General features: G+C 33.8%; 1 protein-coding gene across 1 annotated transcript in view; it reads right to left on the bottom strand.

Annotated features, from left to right (window-relative positions):
• Positions 1-15,722, bottom strand: part of TRPC4 (transient receptor potential cation channel subfamily C member 4) — a 212,872-nt gene that overhangs the window by 159,948 nt on the left and 37,202 nt on the right. Inside the window, exon 2 of the mRNA XM_033103825.1 lies at positions 190-594. Within this exon, the coding sequence (XP_032959716.1) occupies positions 190-567 (378 nt within the window). The 5' untranslated portion in view covers positions 568-594. The remainder of the gene's footprint in view (positions 1-189; positions 595-15,722) is intronic.

Raw genomic sequence — 15,722 nt, 5'->3', positions numbered from 1 at the left:
TTGCCAGGGCAAGAGGTGCAGGTGGTGGTTGGGGGCATTACTCTTGGAGGATATAAACTGTACTTAACCTTAGTTTTGTCATAATAGTTCTAATTGCAATGCTTCTATTTCTTATCATGTGGGGGAATGTGAACATCCATAGAGGAACCGTCGATAAAAATAAATTAAAAACAGTATTTTCACATGTACCTGTTTTTCTCCACTGGGCTTTTTGTGGTTCAGTAACAGCTCAACAGCTCCAACGACTTCTTTCCTGATCGCATGTAATAGAGCGTCGCCGACATAGACATTAAAGCTTAAGAGCAGTTCAATGAGCTCCAAGTTCTCATTTTCAATTGCAATTAGAAGAGCAGTTCTTCCAAGAGGATCAATGCAATTAATATTGATTTTAAAATAAATTTCAGCTTCCTCTAGGGATTTCTTGACGCTTGCATAATCTCCCTTTTCCACAGCATTTAAGTAGGCTTTTTCGGACGGTGAGAGTTCTGATTCTGCTCGGACTATCCTTAGAGGGATGCGGTCTCTGTAGGGGGCATTAACATTTCTTTTGTAATAGAACTGAGCCATGTTTCATGCCATGCTATTTCTTTGTCTCTGAAAGTGCAAACAAAAACCAAAAACACAAGGATTAGTGTTAGTACACTTTTTAATTATTATGCATCACGCTTAATTCACAATGATGTCAATAACAATAATACCATTATTATTAGGTAATAAGAGTGTTTTTTCCTTTAAACAATGGAAATAGATTTAATAATTATTAAGTCATCTCCAAACACAGTAACAAGAGGAATAAGAAAAGATTAGTATTTGCAAATTATTTTTAAAAAGTTACTTTAAAAAGTGACATTTGTCGAAGGATAAACCTATTGATTTTTGAAAATTACAGAATTTATCACCTATGAGTAGTTTTTAGCAGAAAACCTCAAAAATCAGAGGCTGTACCTTTTTTTAATTATTTACTTTTTTCAGTTAGAGTTGACATTCAATATTATTTTATATTAGTTTCAGGTGTACAGCACAGTGGTCAGATATTTATATAATTTATGCAGCGATCCCCTCGATTAGTTACCACCTGTCACTATACACAGCTGTTGCACTATTATTGACTACATTCTTCATGCTGTACTTTACATCCCGTGACTGTTTTGTAACTACCAAGTTGTACTTCTTAATCGCTTCAACTTTTTCACCCAGCTCCCCAACACTCCTCCCTTCTGGCAACCATCAGATTGTTCTCTGTATCTATGAGTCTGTTTTTGTTTTGTTTGTTCATTTATGCTGTTCTTTAGATTCCATATATAAGTGAGATCACATAATATTTGTCTTTCTCAGACTGACTTATTTCATTTAGCATAATACCCTCATGATCCATCCATGTTGTCGCAAACGGTATCTTTGAAGTTCTAAAACTGGACCAGGCATATTCAAATATATCATTCACTATAAATTTTGCTAATCATGGAGATGCTGTTGAGATTATGGAATATCACTGTTTTGGCAAATATTTTTCATTTGTCATGTATTCTATTCTTAATGTTAATAAGTATTTATATCAAAATTAAAATGAATTAGTGGTATTACTGTCAGTAAAATTTTTACTGAGCCCGATGAGCATGATTTTATTTTTTCTCTATGTCAGTAAATTCACTGAGGGGGATTGAAGGTATTAATGATCAAGATGAGCCTAGGCAATTCAATGTCCAAAGGGAGGATTTAGGAAAGGATTAAAGAGAGAGAGAATTTATTCTGAATATGCTATTTTCTTAGTTCTATTACCTTTAGATCATGAAACAATGAACTAACAAACAGGAATATATTCATTACAAATTATATTAATATTTGGACATTATGGTAAAGATATAGTTGAAGATGAGGAAATTATTTCAAGTAAATAAAAGATCACCTTAAGACAGATTAATAAGGATAAAGTTACTGGAAGCTATATTGATTTAGTATCATCCTAGTGATACAAATTTACTGAAAAATGTATCATGTTGTGAATATAATTTCTGTTCCTGATTTCACACTTATGATCTGAATTATTTTATTATTCTATGTCCTTTGTATTCAATTCACGTTTATTTACATATACTTGCCATATTAATTTAATACGAATGCAGCATTCTAGGTACCTGAACATGTATTTTCATCTTAACTGATCTTTTTAGATCTAAGCCTTTTACAAGTACATTAATCTGATCTGAATAATGCTTTAAGTGTAGATTAAATATGTGTTGCATTAACAAATGTGACTGTATTTAATGTAATGTTTTCAATTTGGGAAATTATGCATTGTTTATCTGCTACCTCAATTTAACAGTACTTTATCAAGCAGTTAAGTTTCACCCTTTGATGTCCAGATTATTCATTATGATTTCTCAAATATCTAGGTTCAGGAACTAATATGCAAAACTGTTATTTTATAATTTGTTCCTTTAGGATGTATTATATTATTTAATTAAGGTGTCTTCATAGACTAAAAGAAAGTAGAAATCCCATAATCCAAAATTTTTTCTCAAATATTTCACATTTTATTAGTCTTGGTATTTTAAGTGTATATTATAATCGACTACACAGCATGACATAAATTTATTTTCACAATTGCAGATAGGAAGTGTTGGGAGTTCTTTAAATGACAACATTAACTTTTTAAAGGAAAATAAAGAGTACCACCAGTGTTCAAAAATGTTAATTTTAGATGTGCAAATTATTTGCTTGAAGACTGATAATAATTTTAGTATTTCAGGGATGCTTTAACTCACTAGAATAATGGAAATAGAATTTATATTATTGGATGAGAAGGAGAATTTAATATTCCCCTAGTATAGTTAAAACTTCAATAAATCAAGATTATGATACTATATATCTCATTCAAATTTTCTGATCCTGAATGCCCATTTATGCCTTAGAGTGTCAGCTGTCGCCCACGTTCCCAGCACTTCTTTTCCAACTCCATGCCAGCATCAATAAGAGTATGTGAGATCAATGCTATTGCTGTCTCATTGTAATTTTATCAGGACTCAATATAAATGTTTCATAATGATAATAACTAGAATTTACATTCTATTTCAGAAGTATACATTCTTCTCTATTACTTCATTTAGTCCTTACACATGACTGTTGGAAAAATATATGAATATGCCTTTTTTAGAATTGGTTTTGAGATTTCCTACCAATAATGCTTTTGCTTAAGACTAATGTTTGAATGCAGCTTACTCAAAATATAGATTAAAATGAAAGTATGAACACACATACACACACACACACACACACACACACACACACAAATACTATCAGATCTTCATGTGAATCGTGACTCAGTCAAGGTAGACTCAATCAACCTAGATGGTGGAAACATTGTATTCTATTTTATTTTGTTTTATTTATTTTATTAAGATAGTATCAAATACAGAGTTAGGTAGTAAATAGCATTTGACTTCTCATTTTCAAAATACAGGATGTTGGTGACAATGAAAGGATTGGGCGACAACATACGAAGAACTTGGGGGAGGAGAGGGGATAGATAATGAGGAATCAGAATTAATAAAATCTATTTTACTTGATACAAATAGCTAACTGCCACAAATGTAAATTACATAAGTACATTTTTAAATGAGTGATACTACCCTGAAACAAAGGCATTCTAGTCAACCCTGTATTTAATATGTGAACTGGGCATGAGACATTACATTAGATATTCTGTTTCTCAATCCATAAAATGAGGTAAACAATACTTAGGAAGGAATGGGTGAGAAGAAGAGTTAGTACTGAGAAGGATCTTTTATTAACTGTCATGTCCTCTTTCAATTACTTGAATTTACTTGAAAAAAATATAAGAACTCACATTGGGAAGACTAGATAATTTTAAAATATATTTAAAATTTAAATAAATAAAATTTAAATATTTACAGTGGAATGAGAGAGAGAGAGAGAGAGAGAGACAGAAAGAGAGAGAGAGAGAGAGAGAGAGAGAGAGAGAGAGAGAGAGAGAGAGAGAGAGAGAGAGGACAACTCTGATGGTGAAAACCTTAAAAGAGAAAGGGAGATTATGTAATTTTTCAATACATAGACTTGTCCTTCTGGATTATCTGAGACATAGTAATACTAATAGAAGGACAAAAACCAAGTTTAACATTTTAAAACTGTGATATACGAATGCAGTAGTGGTGGAAGGTGCTGATAAGTCTGATGGAGTGCCTAAGCTGACACACTTATCAGCAACAGTGGGATTGCTACAAGACAGAAAGTCGGTAAAAGAAGAGGGGCCTCAGTTGAACAAATATCTTGACCTTAAGTGAGGAAATAAAAGCCTGTTCCTGGTCTTGCACTTTCAGAATGAACTTTCTGGGAGAGGAAATGGGGAGGGAGGAATGTTTTCTCCCACAAAATTACAGAACTTAACAGATCCTTCGATTTCAGTGCCCCTTTTATCACACATAAGACAGAAATGGAATGACTGCTTCTTCAAGTTAAATTTCAAATATTCAGAAGAGATCAAGGAAATGATGGCAAAAAACTTAAATCCTGTGAAGTGAATTTTTAATTAACAAAATTTTTGTCTTCCTTAAATGTGTTGGAGATTTAAAAAAAACAAAAAGGTGGACAGAGCTAATCTTGACCTCAATCACAAGAGAAATTTTAAAAAATCATCATGAGATATGAGAACCACAATTATCTAAGCAACATAAAAATATACAGACGTTCCCTGACTTTTATGATGGTTCAACTTAATGGTTTTTCGACTTTACAATGGTGCAAAAGCCATAGGCCTTCAGTAGAAACCCTATGGTACATACTCTTTCATGACATTGGGCAGGTAGCGAGCCTTAGCTCTCAGTCAGCCACTAGATCACAAGCGTAAACAACCAATACTCTACAGGGTGCTGTGTTGCCAGTGTTTTTGGATATTGTGTTTTGTATTATCACATCCCATCATGTCTACAAAACGTCCATCTGTGTCTCCTGGTTCTGGTGAGAAGAAAAGGAAGCTACTGCTCTTGGCATGAAACTCAAAATAACTGCAGGCTAATGTAAGTGGTCTGAGCACATTTAAGGTGGGCGAGGCTAAGCGATGATGTTCAGTAGGTTAGGTGTATTAACTGCATTTTCGACTTTGATATTTTCAACTTATGATGGGTTCATTAGGATGTAAGTCCATTGTAAGTTGAGGAGCAGCTTTACAGGAAAACAAAAGTCCTAGATATTTATATGGATCTGAAGACATATTCCTTAAAGGATAAACTTAGTTGTGCAGTAGAAAGAACAGTGAACTTGCAAACAACACAAAGGAAAGAAAATATACAGAAATCTCCACCCTTGAGTGTACATTATTAAAGATACAGTGAATTTTCCCCAACATCTTTTTTTGTGTGTGCGTGCTTTTTATTCCTAGTTCCTTGTCAAAAAGTACATATTTTCAGGTGCATTGTTATGACACAGTGAGGAAGACTCCCATTTTTTTTTAGGATACTACTACATTCACTTCAGTTGGATTTTTGTACATTTTCTGGGATATGGTATGACATAATATTTCCCTGGATAACTTATTCACAATACAATTTGGATACTTTTTCTTGTTGTTGGTATAATATATTATCTCAGTAATATTTGGCATAATATATTCTGCACAAAAAAGCCTCTGATTTTTGCTACCGTTCTAAATTCCAGATCCTTTTCTAGCTCCTTAAGCAGGATACTTTATGCACATTTCAGTAGTTGCAAGTCTTCTACCGAAAACATCACATATTGACTGAATGTTTTGTGAGTTAGCCTGACCAACACGTAACTGCCAACATTTTCCTCTTGTCTTGATATTGTAAAAGCACAACAAAGTACTAAATTCCTTTAAAAAGTTTTAGGGACATTTCTGTGAATTCCAAGAAAATGATCTTATAGTACTCAATGAAAGCAAAAAACCTTTAGTAACTAAAATATTCTGACACCCTAGGATTTTAAAGGAGTAAGTCATGATTATACTTATATTTGAAATTAAAGATCCTTATGATTTAACAAGAACCAAACTTAAAACTAAACGTTAAATATCTCTATTAAAAAAGAAATACACATAGTGAGGAGAGTGACATAGGCAAGGTGAAAATTTTCATTTACCTTGATTTTTAGCTCATGGAATTTAGAAAACATGCTGTACAAAATATAAGTAGCAGGAAAAGTTTGAGTTTCTTCACTGAGAATTAGAATGCATACATTGATTTACTCTTTCCCTTTGAGTTTCAAAGGAAAAGATGCTCTCTCTCCTTACTCCGGCTGCTAATCCTGCTGTCTGACTTGCATCCATTTCCACTTCACACCTTAAATCTCTTTCTGCAAAATCACTCTTCTCCTCAAATTACAAATGTACTTAATTTTAACATACTTATTTTAAAATTCTAATCATGTTTGGCAATTCTCTCCTAGTTGTGATTTTCTTTATTCTATAACTTTAAGCTCATCTCCTATTTACTTCTTTAGTATAATGAGTGAAGTGATGTTTATCACCATCATGGAATAATTTTTTTTCCTTAAGATCAGTCATGCCCTGTTAGTTGCCAGATGCATTCTGGCACTTTTAGAACCTTATAATAATCAATTTTTTCAGAAGTCTCTAGTGACAAGCCCTTTGAAGTGAAATTTGTCTTGCCTTGAAGTCTTTTATACTCCTCTCTTAATACTTTATCTCTGTCTTACTTCTCAGTAGGTCAGCCAGACTCCTTTTCTCCTATGCAAAGCTAAAATGTTGTTATTACCAGGGTTCTGCTCATGGCTCGTTTCTCCATTTGTCACTGTCATTAGTTATTCTCATCCATTATTCATTATTTAAATTTTCTAATAAAGTCCACATATATATTTTAAATATGCTATATGTTTTATTTTCTTTCTTTTTTATTAAATTTATTGAAGTGACATTGGTTAATAAAATTATATAGGTTTCAAGTGTACAATTCTATAATATATCATCTGTATATTGCACTGTGTGTTCACCACCCAGAGTCAGTTCTTCTTCCATCACCATATATTTGACTGGCTTTACCCTTTTCTACCTCCCACAACTATGCTTTAAAATTCATATTGTCAGACCATGACTCTCTCTTAAGTTCTAGACCTGTACTGTCCAATACAGTAGCTATTAGTGACATGTGACTACTTAAATGTAAATGAACAGACATTAAATAATGTTAAGGATCATTTCTTTAGTCTTATTGGCCACACTTCAACTGCTCAATGCATTACCTCTTCAGAATGCTGACTATCATCTTTTTCACAGCTACAGCAATATTCTTCTAAAACAACTCACTGATATTTTTCTTACATCCTCCCTAGTTAGCCTCCACAATGCCACATACCTAAACTTTCTAAAATGTAAATCAGATCAAATCACTCTCTCACTTAATGACTGATAACCATTCACAGGAAAAATACAACCCTATTGTGAAATACAGGACCTTTCATGATCTGGCTTCTAAATGCCTTCTTAGACCTACATGTATTTCCTAAGACTGGCCCTGGAAAACCTTATTTTACACTGACAAGAATACCAAACGACTTGGCTACTATAGCTCTAAGCATTTTCTCAGACTGTTCTTTACAACAGGAATACCTTTCCTCCTCTTGAGCCTCTGGAATCTCCTGCCAAGTTTTAAAAAAAACTTCTGTGAAGTATCAAGTCTCTGAGGATTTTTCTTTTCTTCCTCGTGAGGCAGGGTTATATGGCCTTTTAAAAGCATGTTCATAAACTGTGAATCTCTTAGTTTTAGAACATTTCTTACTGCAAAGGTGTTTTGGGCTTATACAGTTTTTCATCCACAGTGTTAAACAAGTAGTAAGTGCCCAAAATTTGCTGATGAATCAAGGAATTAATGACTACACTTTTATAATTATCTCCCTGCCATTTTATATAAAGGAATAAAATAAAAGGATCAAATTGCTCGAATCAGTTGCCTACAATTGGTTTACCACTTGTCAGCCTACTGAATTGCGACACTTAGTCATCCAGTCAACACTTACTAAGCTATCAAACAACCTGCACAAATGCTTTCCTTAGCTACTTATCTTTTCTGCATATCTTTACTCCCAAGCTTCTGTCAGTCATATGAATAATTACAACTATAATGTGTAAATCAACATATGGATAGCTCACAGCTCTGGAATATGCTTCTCACCTCTATGACCTACAATAATCAGAAGGACATACAACTAGTCACTTGGCTGATGCTTCCAGGGGACTAAAAGAGCAGAAGGGGAAATTTGAACGCCTTATAGTAGAAAAAGTAGAGTTAATTTACCAGCTAACAGGAGAAAAATATGCATATTAACATATACAAAATTATAAAAGAGGATAGAAGAAAAACTGAGGAATAAGAAATCATTAAGAAGAAGTAAATGGACACACTGGTAGAATGACAATAGAATGAATCAGTGAACTGAAAATTCAGGTCATGAAATTCTCCCCATTTGTAAAACATAGAAGTTAAGAGAAAAAGAGAATAGATATATTAGGGCCAACATTTATAATATTGCATGTGCATGAAGAGAAAAAATAATGGAGTGTAGGAAATATATTAGTAGTAATGACCAAGAATGTTCATAATTATAAAATATATAGAGGGTGCCAAAAAAAATGTATTCACATTTTAAGAAATGAAAAAAAAACTGTATTAAAATTGTACTACTCAATATATACCAATAACAAAGGATAAATACAAGTCATGTGTGTACATTTTATTGGCACCCCCCCAGTATAAGACCTCAGATTGAAGGATTTCATAATGCAACATATATAAGAACAACTCCTTCATAGGTAGAAAAATTCTAAAAGAGAAACAAACAAATCTCTTATGGGAACTGCAGCCATATACAACATTAGAAATAGCTGCGTCAACATTAGTTTTTGTTCTAGAAAAACTTTGCCCAGGGAAGATAGTTTGTAAACCAATAAACTCATTATTTCACTGTACATATTAAGAAATTCCAGCATGTCAGTTTATCTGAATAAACTTCTGTTCTTCTGGGCAAACAGATCCCTTATTAACAATGCTTTACTTATCAATACTCTTCAGAATTCTCACTTTGCTAAAGCCACCAATGCTAAACTAATAGTTCACAAATATCACCCCATCCAACATTCTTCTACCAGGAAATATCCCTATTAGATCACTTGTGCCCAGGGCAGAAATCCTAACTACTATCTTTACCAACTACCCCATCTGTGACACTGCAAATCACTGTCAAGGTGGTATTCTACCTTCCTGCTGTGAGTTGTAATAAACTTAGCTTTGTTTAATTCAAAGGTTGTATGGTAATATTGGGGGGCATCCAATATATAAAAAGAATAAAAAATCAGACTAACATCAGACCTCCTAATATCAAATTTGGAATCTAGAATAAATGGGTTATTATATGGAAAATAAAGAATAAAAAAAACAGAGAAATCAACTTTGAAACTAGAATTACACACTTTATTAAAATTATTTAAATGTAAAAAAGAATAAAATACTCTCATGCATACAGCCACAGAAAAATTTTCCCACAAAGACCATATTTGATGATAGGAGGACACTACAATAAGTGGGAAGTATAGATGAAGATATAAGAAGAAAGTTTATAATTGTTTAAATAGTCAGATTATTGTTTCTTCATATATATGTTAATATATCATACACTCACACACACACATATCTATATCTATATCTATATCTATATCTATATCTATATCTATATATATATATACACATATATATTGCTTAGAAAAAGGATTTAGAAAGGGTCTAGTATTTAAGAAGTGCACAATATTTGCTGAATGAATGAAATATTTATTGAACATCTATATCAAGATTTGTATGCTAAACATTGGCAATATCATAGTAAATAAAAGCCAACATCCTTGTACTCACAGAGCTTATCATCCATCAGACAAGACCCACAAAAATTTTAAAAAGCAAGGAAGGAAACAGAATAATTATAAATTTTGTAAAGGGCTATAAACAAACAATGAGACAAGACGGGGAAGCATGGCAGGAGCGGGAAGAGATGGTGAGCTACATTAGGTAGGGTGGTCAAGGGTATATAAAAATGATATAAAATATGATAAAATGCTCGCTACATAAAAAAAGTGCAGAGATCATAATGGTAAAGAGATCTGCAAGTGCGAAGATGGTGAGTAAGGAAGGGAGAGAGTGGAAGAGATGAGTCTGTGGCCAGGCAATGCAGGGCAGGCATTTGGGAATGTATTGTAAGTATAATAAGCAGTGACTGTAGGGCTGTGAGTTGGGAAGTAACATAATTCAATTTCTATTTAGAAAGTTTACTTGGGCTGCTATTTGATTTGAAATTGTGCAAGAGTGAAAACTAAGAGACCATCTGCCAATAAACCAAGTGAGTACCATCAACAGTTTATATCAGGAAAGAGAAAATAGTAACCCTTAGGATGATGAATGCAAAACTCACAGACTCACATGGTGATATAATAATGTTCATGGAGATTTAAATATCTGCTCATATTTTATTGAGTTTATTAATATTTTTATTAATGCTCCAATTGAATATATTTTGAGTAACCTTACCCTAACGTTTTTTTCTATATATCCTTATTACTCTTTATGATTTTGAAGAATTTGAGGTTTTTTTCAGGAATACATACATTGTTTTATAATAGGAATATGTGTATACATATTATTATTATTATACCAGAAACATTTGTACTTCTTTCATTGCATCAAAGATGTCACTACTTGTCTTGTTTACAATGAAAGTATAACTTGTCATAAAGAAAGCAATATTAAGAAATGTGAGGAAAAAACCAAACAATGCATGTTCCAAAATAAATAGTTTGTAAGATTCGACAAAGAAAGACAAAGTAACCTGGTTTCAAAAATGGCTTATTCAACAGCAAAATGTATCCAAAGTGCCCCACCACAATCAATCAGATTTTACAGTTCATAGCTGACCTTAACTTTGTGAAATTGTGTGTGCACACATGTGTGCGTGTGTGCGTTTGTGTATGTGTGTGAAAGAGAGAGAGAAGTAATTGAACACAAATATTGCATAATAGTATGTTTAACAGGAAGCATGAGAAATCAGACTAGGGAATAGAAAAATAAACAATATGAGATAACTAGTTAGAAGTTTTGAAACTAATTATTTGGAACACTGAGAGTAGATTCTAGATGGATTAAAAAGTTAAATATTGAAACAGTTAAAATGATAGGAAAATGTCACTAAATATTAGTCCATTCTTTCAATGGAGGAATGACTTTGAGAAAGATTCATGATATGCGTACATATAATTAAAAGAAATCTTAGTATTAAAACATAATATACAAAATTAAATAGCAAAACTACTAGGGAAATTATTCAAAATAAATATGACTGAGAAGAGGTTATTTAATAGAAAAGAAAAATCACTAAGATTTAAAGAGTAAGAAGAACAGCCCCCTTAGAGAAAAGGATATATAAATGGAAAATATCATTTGAAAATGCATTCTACTTGACTGACCTTTAAAACTGAACAGTCTATCATAAAGTAAAAGATATTGCAAATGTGATCAAACTACATACAAAAGAATAACTAATACCAGAAAGGATGCAGTGAAAATATATCTCTTGTAAATTGCTGATGGTAGTTTAAACTGAAAAGGAATTGAAATATGTATATCGGTTTCTTGAAAGGTTCCAGCCCTTTACCCTAGGAATGTCTCTTCCAGGAATCTACCCTAGAGTTATATTTTACAAGACAGGCAATGATGTATGCACAAAAGTAAAAATAACTTGTTATCTGTTGGGAAAAACTAGAAAGATTCAAAACCATTAATTGTCAGATACTTCAAATAAGAGCTGAATATTTAATAAAAACTGTGCAGCTATTAAAATAATGTTAAAGATAATATTATGGAAAATAATATTATGATAGGGGCTACTCATAGATAAAATTTTAAACGCAAGGTTAACATCTACAACAATGATAAAACATTTAAGAAGGAGTTTACTACACATAATTAAGATTTCCTATGTGTAATTAGTGACTTTTGTCCCTGTCTATATTTCTTAAGGTTTTGATGAGGAGAACACAATGCATTTTTGATATAAAAATAAAATTCTTTCATCACAAAATAAAAGTTTATTTTTTAAAAAAGAAACATTCGGCTGTCCTTAATAATTAGCAGGACTCCCATATTTAAACTATTTGACTTGTTTTTCATGACTCAAAAGCTAGAACTCAGTATAATTGGTAGAAATTATGAAGGAAAAGCTTTCTTCTCAACAAAAGACTGACCATTTAATAACATTTGTCCAAATATTGAATGTTTATCTCATAGGCTGGTAAACTCCCTGTTGCTGACAGTATTCAAGCATTGAAGAGTCAATGTAAAGTGACTGATGTAAAAAGGATTCAAGAACAAAATGGATGGTTTACTTTGGATAATATTTAATGACTATAGGATTGGATTCTGTGATTCTATTACTCTCTGCTATTGTCATTGTTTCTGCCAATAAATCATGTTACATTACTAACTTTGTCACTTTTTTTATTCTTCCATTAAAATTATACTAAAAGATCTTTATGCTTCTGTGAAGCTCTAAAAATTTTTACTTAATTTTTAAAAACACTAGGTTATTTCCATTTTGCTTTGGCTCATAATTTTCCTGCTCTTAGTCATAGACAGGTTGTCTCCTCATTATACGTCATTGAGTTATCCAAGGAAATCAGTTTCAAAATATATCAATTGGTCAGGTAAACACAATTGTAAATAATAATTTCAAATATATTTATGATAACTGGAAGAGAAATTAGCTTTTGAAGATCATACTGTTTCTAGAATTTTCCATAGTAGTCCTTGCTCTAAATATTTATTATATTAGGAAGTTAATTTGGTTATTTTTATTTCTAAAAAGTAGTATAATTTTATTAAAACTGAAAAATATGTTTTTATTTAGATAATGAACCACATAGGCTTACTGGAATTACAAAGAAAATTCTTAGTAGGGGTACAATTTTACAAACTCATGCATATATCTTTATTTGTTATACCTATCAATAAGGCAATTTATATTAGTTATTTCCTCTAAGTAGGGTGGTTATTATATAACATTTGTTTCTCATTCAGCCTTTATTTGAAGCATTTAGAGAAAATACAAAAGTAGAAAACAGTGCTCCCTGTACTTACTACAATTTCAGGCAAAGAATCACACCTAAAACAATAGTACATGAATGGGTGACAATGGCAGGAGACAACCTGATCAGCTGACTCAACCATGAAGATAAACTATTATAGTTACCTGGGGATACATCAGTTTCACATCTGCTTGGGGTCCACTAAGCTTTACTCCTTTAGATCATTGTTCAGTTATTCAGATTTATTGAGCCTTACTTTGTATCAGACAAGGACTGTTTTGAGGGCTGAAGATATAAAGTCAAATAAAACACAATACCAATGGGTGAATATTATGGTATGTAAATATATGAGGTCTGAAAATTAGGTTCATGAACTTGTTGCAACGATGTTGCTTTTTTTTTTTTTTTTTTAATCAGAGGGTCTATTCATTATGAATTTGTACCAACTGGACAAAGAGTTAGCCAAGTTTACTATTTGGAAGTGCTGAAAAGGCTGCATGAAAAGATTAGACAACCTGAACTTTTCTCCAACAATTCATGGCTCTTGCATCATGACGATGCACCAGCTCACATGGCGCTGTCTGGGAGGGAGTTTTTAGCCAGTAAATAAATAACTAGATTGGAACACCCTCCCTACTCACCTGATCTGGCCCCCAATGACTTTTTTCTTTACCAGAAGATAAAGGAAATATTGAAAGGAAGACATTTTGATGACTTTCAGTACATCAAGGGTAATATAACGACAGCTCCAGTGGCCATTCCAGAAAAAAAAGAGTTCCAAAATTGCTTTGAAAGGTGGACTAGGTACTGGCTTCCGTGCATAGCTTCCCAAGGGGAATACTTCAGAGGTGACCGCAGTGATATTCAACGATGAGGTATGTAGCACTTTTTCTAGGATGAGTTTGCAAACTTAATTGTCTAACATCATATCTCAGTACAGATATTAAAACAAGAAGGAGAGATCCAAGGTGGTGGAGTTAATAAACACTATGCCTGCTTCCTTCCATGAACACATTGAAATTACAACTAAACTATAGAACAATGAACCTGAAGAACCATCTGAAGTGTAGCTGAACAGAAGTTTTATAACTAAGGATACAAAGAAGAAGACCCTTGAGATTGGTAGGAGGGATGGAGATGAGAAACAGATTTGCCTCAAACTTTCGTGTAACACGTTGAGAATCAGGAGGGTTATCTCAGCTGTAAATATTCCCTCTGGAGGAGTGAGAGAACCCCCCACACCAGGTTTCCTAGCCAGGAGTTACTCTTGCCAGGAAGAGGAGGCCCCACAAAACCTGGCCATGAAAAACTGTGGATTCTGATTATCTGGGTGGGACAGAAGGCTGCTGGAAACTGAGACATGCTCTTAAAGTTCCCAGGCACAGACTCACTCATTCGCAGGCACTCACCCTGGGCTCTGGCAGAAGGACGGTGACTTGGGGGGTGTCAGAAGCATATGTGGGGCAGACTGAGGTGTGTGGCTTCTTGGCAAGAGCTGGAGGACAGTTGCCATTTTCCCTCTGTGAGTTCCTCCTTCAGTGCAGCCTGCAGGCAGGTGCCATCTTTCCTGTGTTGAGCCCTCCCCCTCACAGTCAAATCTGAATCTGATTGGTCTGGTGAGCTCCACTGGGACCCCGCCCCACCCAACTCCCCCAACAATTGAAGCATTCTCACATGCAGCCAGCTCTGCCCACATAGCACACTCTTGGGAAATTATCAGAGGCTGCAGGCTCCAGGAGGGCAATGACTGGCTTCAATGTGCTCCGAGACTTTTGCTGAATAACTCCAGGATCAGCACTGGCACTAAACCAGAATCTACATTACCCTGGTAACCACAGCTCTTCCCACTCTAGTGACTCCCTGAGACCCTGCCTCACCCAACTAGTGTACCGCACAAGGCTTTAGCAGAGGCTGAAGCTTAAAAGAGCCAGCAGGTAGAAGAAGGTCTTAGGGTGTCTTGGCTTTTTGCAGTTACCCCAGGCCTAATACTGGTAGCAGACATCCTCAGTTTGAAGACCTCTGGGACAACATCAAGCATAAACATTTGCATCATAGGGGTACCAGAAGGAAAAGAGAGAAAGCAAGGGATTGAGAACTAAATAATGACTGAAAACTTTCTTAACCTGGCAAAGGAAAGAGACATACAAGTCCAGGAAGTGCAGAGAGTCCCAAACAAGGTGAGCCCAAACAGGCCCAAACCAAGACATAATTGTAATTAAAATGGCAAAGATTAAAGACAAAGAGAGAATCCTAAAGCAGCAGGAGAAAGGTAGCTAATACCGTGTTTCCCGAAATAAAACCTAACTGGAAAATAAGCCCTAGGATGGTTTTTCAGGATGACATCCCCTGAACCTAAGCCCTAATGTGTCATTTGGAGCAAAAATTAATATAAGACCCAGTCTTATTTTAGGGGAAACACGGTAAGTTATAAGAGAGCTACTACATGATTGTCAGCTGATTTCTCAACAGAAACTTTGTAGGCCAGAAGGGATTGGCATGAAATAGTCAACATGATGAAAAGCAAGGACCTACAGTTAAGATTACTCTACCAGAAAAGCTATCATTTAGATTCAAAGGACAGATAAAGATCTTCCCAGATAAGAAAAAGCTAAAG

This window comes from Rhinolophus ferrumequinum, chromosome 4, assembly GCF_004115265.2.
Source record: "Rhinolophus ferrumequinum isolate MPI-CBG mRhiFer1 chromosome 4, mRhiFer1_v1.p, whole genome shotgun sequence".
Lineage (NCBI taxonomy): Eukaryota > Metazoa > Chordata > Mammalia > Chiroptera > Rhinolophidae > Rhinolophus > Rhinolophus ferrumequinum.
Note: the sequence above shows the minus strand (reverse complement) of the source record. Positions and strands in the feature narration are given on the sequence as shown.